This window comes from Mytilus californianus, unplaced genomic scaffold (genome assembly GCF_021869535.1).
Source record: "Mytilus californianus isolate M0D057914Y unplaced genomic scaffold, xbMytCali1.0.p SCAF_19, whole genome shotgun sequence".
In the NCBI taxonomy this organism is placed as follows: domain Eukaryota; kingdom Metazoa; phylum Mollusca; class Bivalvia; order Mytilida; family Mytilidae; genus Mytilus; species Mytilus californianus.
In genome coordinates, this window is record NW_026262667.1 from 12,332,628 (window position 1) to 12,353,149 (window position 20,522).

Sequence of the window (20,522 nt, forward strand, 5' to 3'; positions counted from 1 at the left end):
GTTGACAATTTGAGACAAAAATAGGGCTCGTCCGGGATTCGAACCCGGGACCTCTCGCACCCTAAGCGAGAATCATACCCCTAGACCAACGAGCCTGTATAGCTTACCAATGTTTAAATAATAGTTATAAAATTTAGAAATGTCATCGCTTGTTGCTATTTTCGTTGGCCTTGTGTTATACATTTGACCTTTCTTGTTTTGTTACCTTTGAAATAAGGACGGAAACCTGTTAAAAGTACGGTGCTACAAAGAACTTTATTTAGGTTCTTAATGTATACGATCTCGAAGATTTAATTATATGTGTATGTTCAATCAAACATGAACTAAATGCGTCGGCTGCAAAAGAGCACTGAATGAGTACTACTTCTCAGCACTACAATATTAAGCCTAGTTCACCATGATCCGGATTACTCAAAAATTATGTTTCCGCTGGGGCTCGAACCCAGGACCTTCCGCGTGTGAAGCGGACGTGATTACCACTACACTACGGAAACAGTTGAAGTAAGTGCGAAGTTTTCCATATTTCAAGCAACCGGCGATTAAAAATGATAGTGCAATCAAGATGAATAACATCGGTATGCGCATACAGCAGGTGCGTGTTCGTGTTAATGTTCACCGTCACGGAAATTCTCTTTGCAGGCATTTATCTTTCTTCTGCGCAATCAATTGAAAAAGCAGATTCCTCTGTCTATATGTAGCATGATACTTGTTCGCTAGCTAAATCCGATATCGACAGTGGACAATTTCCTTCTTTGCTTATAAGTCAAGGTGATATCAAGGTAAGTTGTTTTATAGCCTGCACAAACCAAAATAAAACATTCTTCGACAACATTTTAAATAATCGGAAAACAAATGTATGTAGCAAATTTTGATTGAGTATCAACTCCTCTTTCTCTTCGTTTGACCTTTTCCCCATCAGTGACGTGACAACATGCTGAACAATTAATGAGCCAAACTGCTTTGAATGTCAATGGCAGATACAAAAGTACGATTTCATTGAATCCAAACGCATATAAACAGTTCCAAAAATTAACGGGCTCGTCCAGGATTCGAACCCGGGACCTCTCGCACCCAAAGCGAGAATCATTTTTTTTTTTTTATCATTAAAATTATTTATTTACTATTTACATAAAAACACCAAGAGACAAACCTCTTTGGTGCCATCTTTGGTATGTACAGAGTTGTTAGTATTAACCTTTTTGTTAGTATTGATTTCCATCTAGATATATTTTTTAAAAGACAAACATGTGTTTATAAAACAATTAATGATTCACTGTATACCCAAAGAGAGATAACTCTAATATGTTTTTGCAAAAGTCAAACACACCCTTTGGTCATTCATTTGACGGACAACCTTTCTTTTTTTTTTAAATTGTATTGTTCTGTTTAAGATTCAAAATAAAATATTCAGAAACAACTAATTAATATTGTAATCAGTTTGATATGGATTTCAGGTGTTTAAAAAAATAAAATTATTTTGTCGTTTTCAATACGCAGTAAGGAATTATTGCGTAAAAAATATTTATCGAAGATCTGTTGTTGGTGTTTTATTTTGTGATAAGTGTATGCATATTCTATATATTTTCTAATTGTAAATTTGAATAGTCTCACTGTATCTATATCTTTATCATGAAACACTTTAAGATTGCGTGTTTTGAAGATGCATAATCTAGCTACACTCAGAAAAAAGTTCAAAAAATATGTGTTCACAATCTTTGAACGACCAAGGTACCCAAATATCATCAGTTCCTCATAATTTATCAAATTCACAACATCAGGGGGATAATCAATAAAAATGTTGTGTAACATATCTTTCAGAAAGTTATGTATCGGGGTCAACTTCGGACATAAGGCAAACAGGTGTAACAAGTTTTCTGTATATAGGCCGCACGCTTTGCATGTGTCGCTGTCCACTTGACCAAATTTAAACAACTTTTCTAAGGTAAAAATAGCCCTGTGTACAATCCTGTAGTTCAGACAACGACAGTCAGGAGATAGACCATTCTGATTGGTTACTGAATATAATTTAGTAAAATTGATCGACGGATATTTCTCCGCCCAATGCTTTTCAGCTGTGGGCGTTTCAAACATTTCTGACAGTAAGAGTTTGTAAAAAAAATTTGTAACTGCCCCTAGAAAAGGAACTTCTCTGTCGTTTTCTAGACAAATACGTAATTTCGGAATACTCTCGGTATTTAACGGGTTTATGGATTTCAGTAAAATTTTCCACGTTTCAGGAATACCTCTTAAAATCTTGTCGTATGCAATTTTTATTTCGTGTGGTTTTTCGTCAGGAAAATTTTGTTGGATTATTTCTACAATCGAACCGGAAGTAAAAAAACCGGGAATAAATTCATAACAGATGTCTTTTATCTGGATCAAACCTGAGTGAATGAATTTTTCGAAAAGAAGCATTTTACCGTTTAGCTTTATATTTGGATTACAAAAAATAGGATTATCGTACACATGTTGAATTTCAATTTCAAATTTTAGCTTGGATTTTATTCTATAATAGGCATTAAACATTTCTTGATAATAAAGTGGTAAGTGTTTTAGATGTTTGGAATTTAAATACGTGAACACAATATTTTGTTTTAAATCCATATTTTCAATTTTATTTATGAAATAATCAAGCGCACTTTTCCAAATTGATTGGCAATTCGGGTCAAGATATTTTCTAAGGAATTTTAATCTAAAAGCTTGCATTTTTAGAAAAATATCTGGAATATTTAAACCTCCTGCTAACTTTTGACCAATTATTGTTTGATACTTTACAAGGTGAGATTTATGTTGCCAAAGAAATTTTAAAACTATTAATCGAATTTCGTTTTTTACGTTTTCTGGTAGCGGACATACTGTTAAAGTATAATAAAATCTAGACATTATAAGTGAAGTAAGAACAACTGCTCTACCAGGTAGTGTTAGATCTCTTTTATTCCAAAAAAATAAAATTGTTTTTATTTTTTTAATTTTATCTTTCCAATTCAATAATTCGCATAACTGTTTATCTTTACCAACATAAATACCTAGGACTTTAGTTACAGTTTCACAACGTTGAATTTGCAATGTATTTAGTTCTTGATCATTTATGCTACCAGAACCTAAGCATAAAATTTCAGATTTTTGTTTATTAATTTTAGCACCTGACGCCTCACTATATAGATTCAAAATTTTAAATGTTTCTTTTATAGAATTTTTGTCCGCAGTAAAAATATTCGTATCATCTGCATGTTGAAAAATTTTTGCCTCTTTATTTGAATTCGGAATAACAACACCTTTAATATTTTTATTCTTTATTATGGCCTGCCCTAATGGTTCTGCAACTAAAACGTAAAGGAGAGCAGAAACGGGACATCCTTGTTTTATTGAATTATTTAGTTTAACATATTTTGTTAAAAAGCCATTACATTTTACGCTACTGTTTACATTTTTATAAAATATTTTTATCCACTGAATGAATTTTGGACCAAAGCCAAATTTTTCTAAAACTAAATATAAATAATCATGATCAACTTTGTCAAAAGCCTTTTCCTGGTCAACTTTTATAAGAAAAGCTTCTAAATCATCGTTTTCAATAATTTCAATTAAATCTCGAATGCTTGCAGTTGTATCTGCAATATCTCGTCCCGGAATACAACACGTTTGATAAATAGAAATCAATTTCGGCAAAACAAATTTTAGTCTGTTGGACATTATTCTAGCCATTATTTTATAATCCACACATAATAATGAAATGGGTCTAAAGTTTTTTAACATATTTTTGTCCCCTTTATTTTTATAGACTAAAGTAATTATGCCGTGTCGCATAGATCTTGTCATAAGTTTTTCATCTTCAATGGCTTTAAAAATTTTTAAAAATATTTCTCCGAACGAATGGAAAAAATGACAAAAGAATTCAACAGTTAGTCCATCGGGACCCGGAGATTTATTTTTAGACATACTAAATAAAGCAGCTTTTATGTCATCCAAACTAAATTCCGCTTCTAAATTTTCCATATCATCTTCAGAAACTTTTTCCGAAATAAAATTTAAAATTTCATTTGCTTTATCTTTGTTTATTGATGTACAAGAGTATAAATCTTTATAAAATTTATGAACTTCATCAAGAATTGCCTCCGTAGATGTGACTATATTATTATCACTATTTTTTAATTCTTTTATAACATTACAGTTTTGTTTATATTTTTCAAGCTGTAAAAAATATTTAGAGTTCTTGTCACCATCTATTGCCCAATGGGCTTTAGAACGCAAAATCGCGCCTTTACAAATGTTTTCTTCATGACATTTTAATTTCAATTTAATTTCCTCAAATTTATTTAAATCAACAATTTCATTATTAGCTACGGCTAATGAAATTTTTTCAAATTCTCTTTGAATTTTAAAATATTCCGATTTTTCGGCACGGGATTTATCTTGCGCAATAACTTTTGCTAGTTGTTTTATTTTATATTTTAAATTATCATACCAAACCAAAGGTTCTTCGTCATAAAGAGGACATTGTTTTTCAGTTTCAATTAATTTATTAATTTTATTCACAAACTCTTCGTCATCTAACAATTTATTATTAAATATCCATAAACCCGGGCCTCTCTCAATTTCACTAAAATCTATATTCAGATTTACAAAAGAATGGTCGCTGAACGCATTATGTTTATAATAAACGTTCTTCACAAATACAGAAAAGGATTTTGGAATAAATATAAAATCCAATCTACTCTGAATTAGATTATTTTGTACAACTCGACGCCAAGAGAATATTCGTGACGTTGGATTTCTTGCTCGCCATATATCATAGATATTAAAATTTTCGCACAACTGATTAATTGACTTGTATGATTTGTCTTCTGTGTGTTGTGTTTTTCCGCACCTGTCAAGTTTTGACATAGATGTGTTCATATCACCCAACAAAATAATGTTTTCTGTGTTTATCAATTTTCCACTCAAGTTTTCGAAAAATGTAGTTCTCTCAAGAACCGAATTAGGTGCATAACAATTAACAATATTTATTAATTTTTCATCTTGTTGTAATTGAATATGTACACATCTACCGTCAAAACTTTGTATATAATTTACTTCATGTTCAACCTTTTTACTTATCAAAAAGGCAACACCTTGTCTATGTGTTTCAGCACACGAGTAAAATATTTTACCATTCCAAAACTTAGAAAAACTAGTAACTACATCATCTGACCAAAAAGTTTCTTGGATAGCTACAACATCATAATAATTTTCCGAACAAAAAGAACAAAACTTTTGGAATTTTGACTGATCCCTCAAACCATTAGCATTTATAGATACAATATTAACCATCTGTACAAAAAGTAAGAAAGAAAATAACTTTATATCTATGAACTTGAACTTGATACTTTATTCCGGGGTTCCCTCCTAAATTTTTTAAGCTCATCTGAAGTAAATTTTGGAGATGTAACTAAACGCTTCCTCCTAATTTTACTCATATTCGCAGCCAATTCCTCGTCGGTCATTTCAATATCAACTACCTTAGATTCATCAACTCCTGTATTTTTACCAACAGAATCAGTCAAATTAGGCCCACGAGGAACTGGCTGTGGCTCTAATTTTGATGGGCTAGACCCCCCTTTTTTATGCATTTTATTATCAACAATTACTGTCTCTTGTTTGTTTGAATGTTCAGCATCAGTCATCAAATCTAGAACATCATTGTCAACACCAGACGTTTGTTGTTCATTGGAATCTGTAACATCATTGTCATTTTTAGCGTTTTCATTGAAATGTTCATCTTTGTCATCATTGTCAACATCACTTTCCTCCATGGTATCATCGCCACCGTCACTTTTCTCCGTGTTATCATCGTCAACATCACTTTGCTCCATGTTATCATCATCACCATTGACTCCATCCGTGTGCTCGTCTTCAGCTTCATTCTCGTTCATATCATTATTTTCTTGATGTTCAGTGTTTGTTTCATGTTCAGGAATGTCAGAATTTGTTTCATTTTCTGGATTGTTAGCATTTATATCATTTTCTGTGTTATCATTATTTGATTCATTTTCATTTGTTTCATTTCTATCCCTGTTCCAAACCGGCTCACACCGACAGTATGATAACACTTTATGACATGTTTCACACGGTGGAGTTTGACAAGCTCTTGCTAGATGTCCGAAGCGTTTACACTTATAGCAAATATTATCCGGACAGTTTGCATAAACATGACTTGTCTCAAAACACTGGGTACAGACTCTCTTTTGTTCGTCATGAACTACTCTTATATATTCAAATGAGCTCACACCAGTTGATAGTTTCAATGTATATGGTAAACTTTGTCGTTCAGGGGAAAATCTAACTACTACATACCGTGTACCATTAGCGACGTCAGTACCAGGATACATTTTCCGCTTAATGGGCGACTTGAGTGTTACACCAAACTCCTGCAATTTCTCTCGTATTTCAGAGTCGGGCACATAGTGTGAAACGTTGAAAAAACTGACAACTTTATCACGCGAAAAAATAGCTCTGGGTTTAAAATTTGAGTTCTTCACCTTAAAACCTGTATCCACAATCAAATCTAAAGCATCTTTATCAGACAACGTAAGTTCATAACTATTACCACTTTTTGGAACACATGCAAGGACTGTTCCCTCACCAACTTCTTTTTCCACATTAGCGATGACATCGACAGCTTTTATAGTCCGATTGTCACCTACATCCACTAACACAGTTTTTTCCTTGATGGAACGACCATCCCCCCTTCCACCAGACATGGTGAAGGGAGGTGTGAAAGTCTTAATAAGTGTCAAAAATGCACAAAATATGGCCACAAATAGTTTTACTAAAACAATATATGAAATAATATTGACTAACCATCAACGGATGGCTAGTCACACAACACAAACTTAACAGATTTTTCTCTGGTTTAGAAGGCACGTCTTCGTTATCCAAATCCAAAACCGGAAGCCTTGGCCTTGTGTTATACATTTGACCTTTCTTGTTTTGTTACCTTTGAAATAAGGACGGAAACCTGTTAAAAGTACGGTGCTACAAAGAACTTTATTTAGGTTCTTAATGTATACGATCTCGAAGATTTAATTATATGTGTATGTTCAATCAAACATGAACTAAATGCGTCGGCTGCAAAAGAGCACTGAATGAGTACTACTTCTCAGCACTACAATATTAAGCCTAGTTCACCATGATCCGGATTACTCAAAAAATTATGTTTCCGCTGGGGCTCGAACCCAGGACCTTCCGCGTGTGAAGCGGACGTGATTACCACTACACTACGGAAACAGTTGAAGTAAGTGCGAAGTTTTCCATATTTCAAGCAACCGGCGATTAAAAATGATAGTGCAATCAAGATGAATAACATCGGTATGCGCATACAGCAGGTGCGTGTTCGTGTTAATGTTCACCGTCACGGAAATTCTCTTTGCAGGCATTTATCTTTCTTCTGCGCAATCAATTGAAAAAGCAGATTCCTCTGTCTATATGTAGCATGATACTTGTTCGCTAGCTAAATCCGATATCGACAGTGGACAATTTCCTTCTTTGCTTATAAGTCAAGGTGATATCAAGGTAAGTTGTTTTATAGCCTGCACAAACCAAAATAAAACATTCTTCGACAACATTTTAAATAATCGGAAAACAAATGTATGTAGCAAATTTTGATTGAGTATCAACTCCTCTTTCTCTTCGTTTGACCTTTTCCCCATCAGTGACGTGACAACATGCTGAACAATTAATGAGCCAAACTGCTTTGAATGTCAATGGCAGATACAAAAGTACGATTTCATTGAATCCAAACGCATATAAACAGTTCCAAAAATTAACGGGCTCGTCCGGGATTCGAACCCGGGACCTCTCGCACCCAAAGCGAGAATCATACCCCTAGACCAACGAGCCGCTTGATAGTTCCAGCTACATTTTCCGTATTTAACTATAGAATACAATTATTCTTCTTACGTGGCAAAGGGGTTTACCTATCAATATATTCGAAATTCTAAGTTTACGAGAAAGTTGTACCTCACGTTGGTCGAGATCAAACAATAAAAAACCAAATGAAAATTAAACGATAACCATTGTATACTTGTATGCTTTTTTCTCCTGCTGATTATTGTTAATGCATTCTATACTTGACGTTCGAATTTAGCGGTGTATTTTCTTTGATTATCCCACCGACTGGGATTGAAAACAGTTTTGAGATTCGCCACGTGTTGACAATTTGAGACAAAAATAGGGCTCGTCCGGGATTCGAACCCGGGACCTCTCGCACCCTAAGCGAGAATCATACCCCTAGACCAACGAGCCTGTATAGCTTACCAATGTTTAAATAATAGTTATAAAATTTAGAAATGTCATCGCTTGTTGCTATTTTCGTTGGCCTTGTGTTATACATTTGACCTTTCTTGTTTTGTTACCTTTGAAATAAGGACGGAAACCTGTTAAAAGTACGGTGCTACAAAGAACTTTATTTAGGTTCTTAATGTATACGATCTCGAAGATTTAATTATATGTGTATGTTCAATCAAACATGAACTAAATGCGTCGGCTGCAAAAGAGCACTGAATGAGTACTACTTCTCAGCACTACAATATTAAGCCTAGTTCACCATGATCCGGATTACTCAAAAATTATGTTTCCGCTGGGGCTCGAACCCAGGACCTTCCGCGTGTGAAGCGGACGTGATTACCACTACACTACGGAAACAGTTGAAGTAAGTGCGAAGTTTTCCATATTTCAAGCAACCGGCGATTAAAAATGATAGTGCAATCAAGATGAATAACATCGGTATGCGCATACAGCAGGTGCGTGTTCGTGTTAATGTTCACCGTCACGGAAATTCTCTTTGCAGGCATTTATCTTTCTTCTGCGCAATCAATTGAAAAAGCAGATTCCTCTGTCTATATGTAGCATGATACTTGTTCGCTAGCTAAATCCGATATCGACAGTGGACAATTTCCTTCTTTGCTTATAAGTCAAGGTGATATCAAGGTAAGTTGTTTTATAGCCTGCACAAACCAAAATAAAACATTCTTCGACAACATTTTAAATAATCGGAAAACAAATGTATGTAGCAAATTTTGATTGAGTATCAACTCCTCTTTCTCTTCGTTTGACCTTTTCCCCATCAGTGACGTGACAACATGCTGAACAATTAATGAGCCAAACTGCTTTGAATGTCAATGGCAGATACAAAAGTACGATTTCATTGAATCCAAACGCATATAAACAGTTCCAAAAATTAACGGGCTCGTCCGGGATTCGAACCCGGGACCTCTCGCACCCAAAGCGAGAATCATACCCCTAGACCAACGAGCCGCTTGATAGTTCCAGCTACATTTTCCGTATTTAACTATAGAATACAATTATTCTTCTTACGTGGCAAAGGGGTTTACCTATCAATATATTCGAAATTCTAAGTTTACGAGAAAGTTGTACCTCACGTTGGTCGAGATCAAACAATAAAAAACCAAATGAAAATTAAACGATAACCATTGTATACTTGTATGCTTTTTTCTCCTGCTGATTATTGTTAATGCATTCTATACTTGACGTTCGAATTTAGCGGTGTATTTTCTTTGATTATCCCACCGACTGGGATTGAAAACAGTTTTGAGATTCGCCACGTGTTGACAATTTGAGACAAAAATAGGGCTCGTCCGGGATTCGAACCCGGGACCTCTCGCACCCTAAGCGAGAATCATACCCCTAGACCAACGAGCCTGTATAGCTTACCAATGTTTAAATAATAGTTATAAAATTTAGAAATGTCATCGCTTGTTGCTATTTTCGTTGGCCTTGTGTTATACATTTGACCTTTCTTGTTTTGTTACCTTTGAAATAAGGACGGAAACCTGTTAAAAGTACGGTGCTACAAAGAACTTTATTTAGGTTCTTAATGTATACGATCTCGAAGATTTAATTATATGTGTATGTTCAATCAAACATGAACTAAATGCGTCGGCTGCAAAAGAGCACTGAATGAGTACTACTTCTCAGCACTACAATATTAAGCCTAGTTCACCATGATCCGGATTACTCAAAAATTATGTTTCCGCTGGGGCTCGAACCCAGGACCTTCCGCGTGTGAAGCGGACGTGATTACCACTACACTACGGAAACAGTTGAAGTAAGTGCGAAGTTTTCCATATTTCAAGCAACCGGCGATTAAAAATGATAGTGCAATCAAGATGAATAACATCGGTATGCGCATACAGCAGGTGCGTGTTCGTGTTAATGTTCACCGTCACGGAAATTCTCTTTGCAGGCATTTATCTTTCTTCTGCGCAATCAATTGAAAAAGCAGATTCCTCTGTCTATATGTAGCATGATACTTGTTCGCTAGCTAAATCCGATATCGACAGTGGACAATTTCCTTCTTTGCTTATAAGTCAAGGTGATATCAAGGTAAGTTGTTTTATAGCCTGCACAAACCAAAATAAAACATTCTTCGACAACATTTTAAATAATCGGAAAACAAATGTATGTAGCAAATTTTGATTGAGTATCAACTCCTCTTTCTCTTCGTTTGACCTTTTCCCCATCAGTGACGTGACAACATGCTGAACAATTAATGAGCCAAACTGCTTTGAATGTCAATGGCAGATACAAAAGTACGATTTCATTGAATCCAAACGCATATAAACAGTTCCAAAAATTAACGGGCTCGTCCGGGATTCGAACCCGGGACCTCTCGCACCCAAAGCGAGAATCATACCCCTAGACCAACGAGCCGCTTGATAGTTCCAGCTACATTTTCCGTATTTAACTATAGAATACAATTATTCTTCTTACGTGGCAAAGGGGTTTACCTATCAATATATTCGAAATTCTAAGTTTACGAGAAAGTTGTACCTCACGTTGGTCGAGATCAAACAATAAAAAACCAAATGAAAATTAAACGATAACCATTGTATACTTGTATGCTTTTTTCTCCTGCTGATTATTGTTAATGCATTCTATACTTGACGTTCGAATTTAGCGGTGTATTTTCTTTGATTATCCCACCGACTGGGATTGAAAACAGTTTTGAGATTCGCCACGTGTTGACAATTTGAGACAAAAATAGGGCTCGTCCGGGATTCGAACCCGGGACCTCTCGCACCCTAAGCGAGAATCATACCCCTAGACCAACGAGCCTGTATAGCTTACCAATGTTTAAATAATAGTTATAAAATTTAGAAATGTCATCGCTTGTTGCTATTTTCGTTGGCCTTGTGTTATACATTTGACCTTTCTTGTTTTGTTACCTTTGAAATAAGGACGGAAACCTGTTAAAAGTACGGTGCTACAAAGAACTTTATTTAGGTTCTTAATGTATACGATCTCGAAGATTTAATTATATGTGTATGTTCAATCAAACATGAACTAAATGCGTCGGCTGCAAAAGAGCACTGAATGAGTACTACTTCTCAGCACTACAATATTAAGCCTAGTTCACCATGATCCGGATTACTCAAAAATTATGTTTCCGCTGGGGCTCGAACCCAGGACCTTCCGCGTGTGAAGCGGACGTGATTACCACTACACTACGGAAACAGTTGAAGTAAGTGCGAAGTTTTCCATATTTCAAGCAACCGGCGATTAAAAATGATAGTGCAATCAAGATGAATAACATCGGTATGCGCATACAGCAGGTGCGTGTTCGTGTTAATGTTCACCGTCACGGAAATTCTCTTTGCAGGCATTTATCTTTCTTCTGCGCAATCAATTGAAAAAGCAGATTCCTCTGTCTATATGTAGCATGATACTTGTTCGCTAGCTAAATCCGATATCGACAGTGGACAATTTCCTTCTTTGCTTATAAGTCAAGGTGATATCAAGGTAAGTTGTTTTATAGCCTGCACAAACCAAAATAAAACATTCTTCGACAACATTTTAAATAATCGGAAAACAAATGTATGTAGCAAATTTTGATTGAGTATCAACTCCTCTTTCTCTTCGTTTGACCTTTTCCCCATCAGTGACGTGACAACATGCTGAACAATTAATGAGCCAAACTGCTTTGAATGTCAATGGCAGATACAAAAGTACGATTTCATTGAATCCAAACGCATATAAACAGTTCCAAAAATTAACGGGCTCGTCCGGGATTCGAACCCGGGACCTCTCGCACCCAAAGCGAGAATCATACCCCTAGACCAACGAGCCGCTTGATAGTTCCAGCTACATTTTCCGTATTTAACTATAGAATACAATTATTCTTCTTACGTGGCAAAGGGGTTTACCTATCAATATATTCGAAATTCTAAGTTTACGAGAAAGTTGTACCTCACGTTGGTCGAGATCAAACAATAAAAAACCAAATGAAAATTAAACGATAACCATTGTATACTTGTGACGTTGCGCACGATGTTGGTACTACTTAGCGTTTCACGACGTTCCTCAAAATAAGGCGATTTCGACGATTTCAAAGAAAGTTTCAGGCGTTCAAGCATATTATTGATGATGTCAATTTACTGTTGTGAATTTGGTAACCGATTTCGGTTTGTCTGAAAAAATGCATAAATTTACAAATAAAACTCAAAGTGGTCGTATAGATATTTTTTAATGAAATTCATTTACAGGAGTTGTCAGTCTTTCCAGGCCATAATTGATAATTTTCCTTTCGGCAGCAGTTCGCATTAATGAATCCGATACAATAATGTCCAAATTTACACAGATTTATTTTTAATATAAATTAGATTTTGAATTCATATTCTCCTATTTTTTGCATATTTATTCCTTTTATTGCATTTCTTCCCGTTTTCGTTTCCTTTCTATATTTTATCATTTCCCGATGCTTTCTTTGTCGCAAAATATTTAGGAAGTTAAACATTCGGGACTCATGTTTTAAATTTTCTCATTCCCGTATTTTTGTGGCATATCCTTTGTTTGTTATAATTGCCAGCAATGGGTTTTCTCTATTTTATTTTATTAACAAAAAAAATATACATGTTACTTTTGACGATTTAAAACTTGCAGATAGACAATGTTCCTTATATAAAACAAATATGCTATAAAAAAAAAAACCCTAAGATCCCGATAATTTTTTTATATCGATCTCATTTGGTCAACATTTGAATTTAAACTTAAACTATTCCTTTCTCATACATTGGTTGTATTGTAATTTATACGTGTATTTTTATTTTCATTCGAATTAAACTGGAAACAAATAATTACGATATAAAATTAAAAACCAGAGCATGACATCAATTACGTTGTGCGAACGTTGGGACAAAACGGCTATACTTTTTGAAACGATCTAAAAACCTTGTTGCCTAACGAAAAAATATTAAACACTATATTGTTTAAGAAGAAAAACAGAAAAACCTTTACCGCCAAGTTTTATTTTTTATGATCTAACTATGCTTATTTGATAGACAGCTGGTTAAAACCTCAATTTTAAAGAAAATACAGCGTTTTTTTCGTTGGGACAAGATGGCTATACTTTTTGAAGTCATTGCAATAGAAACTATACGCATGGTTTCCGGCAAAAAAATATCATGAACCAGGAGAAAAGTAAAAAAACTTTCAAATATAATAAATATTTTTTCTCTCAGCTTTTTCAATTTCACGGTATAAATGCGCAAACCCGAAATATACTTACTTTGCATACGGTTGGACATTTTTCAGACCGTTTACAAAAATAACATTTTCCGGATTACGGTTTCAGTGATAATGATTTTGCTTTAACACGTGAATAACTATAACAATAGCAATATTATTGTGAAGTTTTACGATGGTCAGAGAAAAAATACCGTAGGAGAGAAACGGAACTTTGATCTTTTGCACACAAAATGAAACGTTGGACATTACGTTTTTGCGTAAAAATGGGATAATTAAGTGTTATAATTCCTGGTATTTTGAATTTCGGTTCCTTTTTTACTTTAATTTCAAGTCTAATGGAATGAATTCAATCAGAAATCACTATATTTTTATCGAACTGACCAGTCTACGTATTTATTTTTATGCTAATCTATAGCAAAATGGAATTGGTACCAACATCGTGCGCAACGTCTGTATGCTTTTTTCTCCTGCTGATTATTGTTAATGCATTCTATACTTGACGTTCGAATTTAGCGGTGTATTTTCTTTGATTATCCCACCGACTGGGATTGAAAACAGTTTTGAGATTCGCCACGTGTTGACAATTTGAGACAAAAATAGGGCTCGTCCGGGATTCGAACCCGGGACCTCTCGCACCCTAAGCGAGAATCATACCCCTAGACCAACGAGCCTGTATAGCTTACCAATGTTTAAATAATAGTTATAAAATTTAGAAATGTCATCGCTTGTTGCTATTTTCGTTGGCCTTGTGTTATACATTTGACCTTTCTTGTTTTGTTACCTTTGAAATAAGGACGGAAACCTGTTAAAAGTACGGTGCTACAAAGAACTTTATTTAGGTTCTTAATGTATACGATCTCGAAGATTTAATTATATGTGTATGTTCAATCAAACATGAACTAAATGCGTCGGCTGCAAAAGAGCACTGAATGAGTACTACTTCTCAGCACTACAATATTAAGCCTAGTTCACCATGATCCGGATTACTCAAAAATTATGTTTCCGCTGGGGCTCGAACCCAGGACCTTCCGCGTGTGAAGCGGACGTGATTACCACTACACTACGGAAACAGTTGAAGTAAGTGCGAAGTTTTCCATATTTCAAGCAACCGGCGATTAAAAATGATAGTGCAATCAAGATGAATAACATCGGTATGCGCATACAGCAGGTGCGTGTTCGTGTTAATGTTCACCGTCACGGAAATTCTCTTTGCAGGCATTTATCTTTCTTCTGCGCAATCAATTGAAAAAGCAGATTCCTCTGTCTATATGTAGCATGATACTTGTTCGCTAGCTAAATCCGATATCGACAGTGGACAATTTCCTTCTTTGCTTATAAGTCAAGGTGATATCAAGGTAAGTTGTTTTATAGCCTGCACAAACCAAAATAAAACATTCTTCGACAACATTTTAAATAATCGGAAAACAAATGTATGTAGCAAATTTTGATTGAGTATCAACTCCTCTTTCTCTTCGTTTGACCTTTTCCCCATCAGTGACGTGACAACATGCTGAACAATTAATGAGCCAAACTGCTTTGAATGTCAATGGCAGATACAAAAGTACGATTTCATTGAATCCAAACGCATATAAACAGTTCCAAAAATTAACGGGCTCGTCCGGGATTCGAACCCGGGACCTCTCGCACCCAAAGCGAGAATCATACCCCTAGACCAACGAGCCGCTTGATAGTTCCAGCTACATTTTCCGTATTTAACTATAGAATACAATTATTCTTCTTACGTGGCAAAGGGGTTTACCTATCAATATATTCGAAATTCTAAGTTTACGAGAAAGTTGTACCTCACGTTGGTCGAGATCAAACAATAAAAAACCAAATGAAAATTAAACGATAACCATTGTATACTTGTATGCTTTTTTCTCCTGCTGATTATTGTTAATGCATTCTATACTTGACGTTCGAATTTAGCGGTGTATTTTCTTTGATTATCCCACCGACTGGGATTGAAAACAGTTTTGAGATTCGCCACGTGTTGACAATTTGAGACAAAAATAGGGCTCGTCCGGGATTCGAACCCGGGACCTCTCGCACCCTAAGCGAGAATCATACCCCTAGGCCAACGAGCCTGTATAGCTTACCAATGTTTAAATAATAGTTATAAAATTTAGAAATGTCATCGCTTGTTGCTATTTTCGTTGGCCTTGTGTTATACATTTGACCTTTCTTGTTTTGTTACCTTTGAAATAAGGACGGAAACCTGTTAAAAGTACGGTGCTACAAAGAACTTTATTTAGGTTCTTAATGTATACGATCTCGAAGATTTAATTATATGTGTATGTTCAATCAAACATGAACTAAATGCGTCGGCTGCAAAAGAGCACTGAATGAGTACTACTTCTCAGCACTACAATATTAAGCCTAGTTCACCATGATCCGGATTACTCAAAAATTATGTTTCCGCTGGGGCTCGAACCCAGGACCTTCCGCGTGTGAAGCGGACGTGATTACCACTACACTACGGAAACAGTTGAAGTAAGTGCGAAGTTTTCCATATTTCAAGCAACCGGCGATTAAAAATGATAGTGCAATCAAGATGAATAACATCGGTATGCGCATACAGCAGGTGCGTGTTCGTGTTAATGTTCACCGTCACGGAAATTCTCTTTGCAGGCATTTATCTTTCTTCTGCGCAATCAATTGAAAAAGCAGATTCCTCTGTCTATATGTAGCATGATACTTGTTCGCTAGCTAAATCCGATATCGACAGTGGACAATTTCCTTCTTTGCTTATAAGTCAAGGTGATATCAAGGTAAGTTGTTTTATAGCCTGCACAAACCAAAATAAAACATTCTTCGACAACATTTTAAATAATCGGAAAACAAATGTATGTAGCAAATTTTGATTGAGTATCAACTCCTCTTTCTCTTCGTTTGACCTTTTCCCCATCAGTGACGTGACAACATGCTGAACAATTAATGAGCCAAACTGCTTTGAATGTCAATGGCAGATACAAAAGTACGATTTCATTGAATCCAAACGCATATAAACAGTTCCAAAAATTAACGGGCTCGTCCGGGATTCGAACCCGGGACCTCTCGCACCCAAAGCGAGAATCATACCCCTAGACCAACGAGCCGCTTGATAGTTCCAGCTACATTTTCCGTATTTAACTATAGAATACAATTATTCTTCTTACGTGGCAAAGGGGTTTACCTATCAATATATTCGAAATTCTAAGTTTACGAGAAAGTTGTACCTCACGTTGGTCGAGATCAAACAATAAAAAACCAAATGAAAATTAAACGATAACCATTGTATACTTGTATGCTTTTTTCTCCTGCTGATTATTGTTAATGCATTCTATACTTGACGTTCGAATTTAGCGGTGTATTTTCTTTGATTATCCCACCGACTGGGATTGAAAACAGTTTTGAGATTCGCCACGTGTTGACAATTTGAGACAAAAATAGGGCTCGTCCGGGATTCGAACCCGGGACCTCTCGCACCCTAAGCGAGAATCATACCCCTAGGCCAACGAGCCTGTATAGCTTACCAATGTTTAAATAATAGTTATAAAATTTAGAAATGTCATCGCTTGTTGCTATTTTCGTTGGCCTTGTGTTATACATTTGACCTTTCTTGTTTTGTTACCTTTGAAATAAGGACGGAAACCTGTTAAAAGTACGGTGCTACAAAGAACTTTATTTAGGTTCTTAATGTATACGATCTCGAAGATTTAATTATATGTGTATGTTCAATCAAACATGAACTAAATGCGTCGGCTGCAAAAGAGCACTGAATGAGTACTACTTCTCAGCACTACAATATTAAGCCTAGTTCACCATGATCCGGATTACTCAAAAATTATGTTTCCGCTGGGGCTCGAACCCAGGACCTTCCGCGTGTGAAGCGGACGTGATTACCACTACACTACGGAAACAGTTGAAGTAAGTGCGAAGTTTTCCATATTTCAAGCAACCGGCGATTAAAAATGATAGTGCAATCAAGATGAATAACATCGGTATGCGCATACAGCAGGTGCGTGTTCGTGTTAATGTTCACCGTCACGGAAATTCTCTTTGCAGGCATTTATCTTTCTTCTGCGCAATCAATTGAAAAAGCAGATTCCTCTGTCTATATGTAGCATGATACTTGTTCGCTAGCTAAATCCGATATCGACAGTGGACAATTTCCTTCTTTGCTTATAAGTCAAGGTGATATCAAGGTAAGTTGTTTTATAGCCTGCACAAACCAAAATAAAACATTCTTCGACAACATTTTAAATAATCGGAAAACAAATGTATGTAGCAAATTTTGATTGAGTATCAACTCCTCTTTCTCTTCGTTTGACCTTTTCCCCATCAGTGACGTGACAACATGCTGAACAATTAATGAGCCAAACTGCTTTGAATGTCAATGGCAGATACAAAAGTACGATTTCATTGAATCCAAACGCATATAAACAGTTCCAAAAATTAACGGGCTCGTCCGGGATTCGAACCCGGGACCTCTCGCACCCAAAGCGAGAATCATACCCCTAGACCAACGAGCCGCTTGATAGTTCCAGCTACATTTTCCGTATTTAACTATAGAATACAATTATTCTTCTTACGTGGCAAAGGGGTTTACCTATCAATATATTCGAAATTCTAAGTTTACGAGAAAGTTGTACCTCACGTTGGTCGAGATCAAACAATAAAAAACCAAATGAAAATTAAACGATAACCATTGTATACTTGTATGCTTTTTTCTCCTGCTGATTATTGTTAATGCATTCTATACTTGACGTTCGAATTTAGCGGTGTATTTTCTTTGATTATCCCACCGACTGGGATTGAAAACAGTTTTGAGATTCGCCACGTGTTGACAATTTGAGACAAAAATAGGGCTCGTCCGGGATTCGAACCCGGGACCTCTCGCACCCTAAGCGAGAATCATACCCCTAGGCCAACGAGCCTGTATAGCTTACCAATGTTTAAATAATAGTTATAAAATTTAGAAATGTCATCGCTTGTTGCTATTTTCGTTGGCCTTGTGTTATACATTTGACCTTTCTTGTTTTGTTACCTTTGAAATAAGGACGGAAACCTGTTAAAAGTACGGTGCTACAAAGAACTTTATTTAGGTTCTTAATGTATACGATCTCGAAGATTTAATTATATGTGTATGTTCAATCAAACATGAACTAAATGCGTCGGCTGCAAAAGAGCACTGAATGAGTACTACTTCTCAGCACTACAATATTAAGCCTAGTTCACCATGATCCGGATTACTCAAAAATTATGTTTCCGCTGGGGCTCGAACCCAGGACCTTCCGCGTGTGAAGCGGACGTGATTACCACTACACTACGGAAACAGTTGAAGTAAGTGCGAAGTTTTCCATATTTCAAGCAACCGGCGATTAAAAATGATAGTGCAATCAAGATGAATAACATCGGTATGCGCATACAGCAGGTGCGTGTTCGTGTTAATGTTCACCGTCACGGAAATTCTCTTTGCAGGCATTTATCTTTCTTCTGCGCAATCAATTGAAAAAGCAGATTCCTCTGTCTATATGTAGCATGATACTTGTTCGCTAGCTAAATCCGATATCGACAGTGGACAATTTCCTTCTTTGCTTATAAGTCAAGGTGATATCAAGGTAAGTTGTTTTATAGCCTGCACAAACCAAAATAAAACATTCTTCGACAACATTTTAAATAATCGGAAAACAAATGTATGTAGCAAATTTTGATTGAGTATCAACTCCTCTTTCTCTTCGTTTGACCTTTTCCCCATCAGTGACGTGACAACATGCTGAACAATTAATGAGCCAAACTGCTTTGAATGTCAATGGCAGATACAAAAGTACGATTTCATTGAATCCAAACGCATATAAACAGTTCCAAAAATTAACGGGCTCGTCCGGGATTCGAACCCGGGACCTCTCGCACCCAAAGCGAGAATCATACCCCTAGACCAACGAGCCGCTTGATAGTTCCAGCTACATTTTCCGTATTTAACTATAGAATACAATTATTCTTCTTACGTGGCAAAGGGGTTTACCTATCAATATATTCGAAATTCTAAGTTTACGAGAAAGTTGTACCTCACGTTGGTCGAGATCAAACAATAAAAAACCAAATGAAAATTAAACGATAACCATTGTATACTTGTATGCTTTTTTCTCCTGCTGATTATTGTTAATGCATTCTATACTTGACGTTCGAATTTAGCGGTGTATTTTCTTTGATTATCCCACCGACTGGGATTGAAAACAGTTTTGAGATTCGCCACGTGTTGACAATTTGAGACAAAAATAGGGCTCGTCCGGGATTCGAACCCGGGACCTCTCGCACCCTAAGCGAGAATCATACCCCTAGACCAACGAGCCTGTATAGCTTACCAATGTTTAAATAATAGTTATAAAATTTAGAAATGTCATCGCTTGTTGCTATTTTCGTTGGCCTTGTGTTATACATTTGACCTTTCTTGTTTTGTTACCTTTGAAATAAGGACGGAAACCTGTTAAAAGTACGGTGCTACAAAGAACTTTATTTAGGTTCTTAATGTATACGATCTCGAAGATTTAATTATATGTGTATGTTCAATCAAACATGAACTAAATGCGTCGGCTGCAAAAGAGCACTGAATGAGTACTACTTCTCAGCACTACAATATTAAGCCTAGTTCACCATGATCCGGATTACTCAAAAATTATGTTTCCGCTGGGGCTCGAACCCAGGACCTTCCGCGTGTGAAGCGGACGTGATTACCACTACACTACGGAAACAGTTGAAGTAAGTGCGAAGTTTTCCATATTTCAAGCAACCGGCGATTAAAAATGATAGTGCAATCAAGATGAATAACATCGGTATGCGCATACAGCAGGTGCGTGTTCGTGTTAATGTTCACCGTCACGGAAATTCTCTTTGCAGGCATTTATCTTTCTTCTGCGCAATCAATTGAAAAAGCAGATTCCTCTGTCTATATGTAGCATGATACTTGTTCGCTAGCTAAATCCGATATCGACAGTGGACAATTTCCTTCTTTGCTT

At 36.1% G+C, this 20,522-nt stretch overlaps 1 protein-coding gene and 27 non-coding genes across 28 annotated transcripts; all 28 read right to left on the bottom strand.

The window, feature by feature from the left end:
* Nucleotides 1–23: 23 nt before the first annotated feature.
* On the bottom strand, nt 24–95 carry Trnap-agg (transfer RNA proline (anticodon AGG)). Its single transcript has one exon. It is a non-coding gene; the product is annotated as a tRNA-Pro (tRNA).
* A 326-nt stretch (nt 96–421) lies between these two features.
* On the bottom strand, nt 422–494 carry Trnav-cac (transfer RNA valine (anticodon CAC)). Its single transcript has one exon. It is a non-coding gene; the product is annotated as a tRNA-Val (tRNA).
* Nucleotides 495–5,345: 4,851 nt separating this feature from the next.
* On the bottom strand, nt 5,346–5,912 carry LOC127727009 (secreted acidic protein 1B-like). Its single transcript, XM_052234380.1, has one exon. The coding sequence runs from the start codon at nt 5,910–5,912 to the stop codon at nt 5,346–5,348; it is 567 nt and encodes a 188-aa protein (XP_052090340.1).
* Nucleotides 5,913–7,193: 1,281 nt separating this feature from the next.
* Trnav-cac (transfer RNA valine (anticodon CAC)) lies at nt 7,194–7,266 on the bottom strand. Its single transcript has one exon. It is a non-coding gene; the product is annotated as a tRNA-Val (tRNA).
* Nucleotides 7,267–7,806: 540 nt separating this feature from the next.
* Trnap-ugg (transfer RNA proline (anticodon UGG)) lies at nt 7,807–7,878 on the bottom strand. Its single transcript has one exon. It is a non-coding gene; the product is annotated as a tRNA-Pro (tRNA).
* A 333-nt stretch (nt 7,879–8,211) lies between these two features.
* Trnap-agg (transfer RNA proline (anticodon AGG)) lies at nt 8,212–8,283 on the bottom strand. The gene has a single exon. It is a non-coding gene; the product is annotated as a tRNA-Pro (tRNA).
* A 326-nt stretch (nt 8,284–8,609) lies between these two features.
* On the bottom strand, nt 8,610–8,682 carry Trnav-cac (transfer RNA valine (anticodon CAC)). The gene has a single exon. It is a non-coding gene; the product is annotated as a tRNA-Val (tRNA).
* Nucleotides 8,683–9,222: 540 nt separating this feature from the next.
* Trnap-ugg (transfer RNA proline (anticodon UGG)) lies at nt 9,223–9,294 on the bottom strand. The gene has a single exon. It is a non-coding gene; the product is annotated as a tRNA-Pro (tRNA).
* Nucleotides 9,295–9,627: 333 nt separating this feature from the next.
* On the bottom strand, nt 9,628–9,699 carry Trnap-agg (transfer RNA proline (anticodon AGG)). The gene has a single exon. It is a non-coding gene; the product is annotated as a tRNA-Pro (tRNA).
* Nucleotides 9,700–10,025: 326 nt separating this feature from the next.
* Nucleotides 10,026–10,098, bottom strand: Trnav-cac (transfer RNA valine (anticodon CAC)). The gene has a single exon. It is a non-coding gene; the product is annotated as a tRNA-Val (tRNA).
* A 540-nt stretch (nt 10,099–10,638) lies between these two features.
* Nucleotides 10,639–10,710, bottom strand: Trnap-ugg (transfer RNA proline (anticodon UGG)). The gene has a single exon. It is a non-coding gene; the product is annotated as a tRNA-Pro (tRNA).
* Nucleotides 10,711–11,043: 333 nt separating this feature from the next.
* On the bottom strand, nt 11,044–11,115 carry Trnap-agg (transfer RNA proline (anticodon AGG)). The gene has a single exon. It is a non-coding gene; the product is annotated as a tRNA-Pro (tRNA).
* A 326-nt stretch (nt 11,116–11,441) lies between these two features.
* Trnav-cac (transfer RNA valine (anticodon CAC)) lies at nt 11,442–11,514 on the bottom strand. The gene has a single exon. It is a non-coding gene; the product is annotated as a tRNA-Val (tRNA).
* Nucleotides 11,515–12,054: 540 nt separating this feature from the next.
* Trnap-ugg (transfer RNA proline (anticodon UGG)) lies at nt 12,055–12,126 on the bottom strand. The gene has a single exon. It is a non-coding gene; the product is annotated as a tRNA-Pro (tRNA).
* Nucleotides 12,127–14,123: 1,997 nt separating this feature from the next.
* Trnap-agg (transfer RNA proline (anticodon AGG)) lies at nt 14,124–14,195 on the bottom strand. The gene has a single exon. It is a non-coding gene; the product is annotated as a tRNA-Pro (tRNA).
* Nucleotides 14,196–14,521: 326 nt separating this feature from the next.
* Nucleotides 14,522–14,594, bottom strand: Trnav-cac (transfer RNA valine (anticodon CAC)). The gene has a single exon. It is a non-coding gene; the product is annotated as a tRNA-Val (tRNA).
* Nucleotides 14,595–15,134: 540 nt separating this feature from the next.
* Trnap-ugg (transfer RNA proline (anticodon UGG)) lies at nt 15,135–15,206 on the bottom strand. Its single transcript has one exon. It is a non-coding gene; the product is annotated as a tRNA-Pro (tRNA).
* A 333-nt stretch (nt 15,207–15,539) lies between these two features.
* Trnap-agg (transfer RNA proline (anticodon AGG)) lies at nt 15,540–15,611 on the bottom strand. Its single transcript has one exon. It is a non-coding gene; the product is annotated as a tRNA-Pro (tRNA).
* A 326-nt stretch (nt 15,612–15,937) lies between these two features.
* Nucleotides 15,938–16,010, bottom strand: Trnav-cac (transfer RNA valine (anticodon CAC)). Its single transcript has one exon. It is a non-coding gene; the product is annotated as a tRNA-Val (tRNA).
* A 540-nt stretch (nt 16,011–16,550) lies between these two features.
* On the bottom strand, nt 16,551–16,622 carry Trnap-ugg (transfer RNA proline (anticodon UGG)). Its single transcript has one exon. It is a non-coding gene; the product is annotated as a tRNA-Pro (tRNA).
* Nucleotides 16,623–16,955: 333 nt separating this feature from the next.
* On the bottom strand, nt 16,956–17,027 carry Trnap-agg (transfer RNA proline (anticodon AGG)). Its single transcript has one exon. It is a non-coding gene; the product is annotated as a tRNA-Pro (tRNA).
* A 326-nt stretch (nt 17,028–17,353) lies between these two features.
* Nucleotides 17,354–17,426, bottom strand: Trnav-cac (transfer RNA valine (anticodon CAC)). The gene has a single exon. It is a non-coding gene; the product is annotated as a tRNA-Val (tRNA).
* A 540-nt stretch (nt 17,427–17,966) lies between these two features.
* Nucleotides 17,967–18,038, bottom strand: Trnap-ugg (transfer RNA proline (anticodon UGG)). The gene has a single exon. It is a non-coding gene; the product is annotated as a tRNA-Pro (tRNA).
* Nucleotides 18,039–18,371: 333 nt separating this feature from the next.
* Nucleotides 18,372–18,443, bottom strand: Trnap-agg (transfer RNA proline (anticodon AGG)). Its single transcript has one exon. It is a non-coding gene; the product is annotated as a tRNA-Pro (tRNA).
* Nucleotides 18,444–18,769: 326 nt separating this feature from the next.
* Nucleotides 18,770–18,842, bottom strand: Trnav-cac (transfer RNA valine (anticodon CAC)). The gene has a single exon. It is a non-coding gene; the product is annotated as a tRNA-Val (tRNA).
* Nucleotides 18,843–19,382: 540 nt separating this feature from the next.
* Nucleotides 19,383–19,454, bottom strand: Trnap-ugg (transfer RNA proline (anticodon UGG)). The gene has a single exon. It is a non-coding gene; the product is annotated as a tRNA-Pro (tRNA).
* A 333-nt stretch (nt 19,455–19,787) lies between these two features.
* Trnap-agg (transfer RNA proline (anticodon AGG)) lies at nt 19,788–19,859 on the bottom strand. Its single transcript has one exon. It is a non-coding gene; the product is annotated as a tRNA-Pro (tRNA).
* Nucleotides 19,860–20,185: 326 nt separating this feature from the next.
* Trnav-cac (transfer RNA valine (anticodon CAC)) lies at nt 20,186–20,258 on the bottom strand. The gene has a single exon. It is a non-coding gene; the product is annotated as a tRNA-Val (tRNA).
* Between the last annotated feature and the right edge of the window lie 264 nt (nt 20,259–20,522).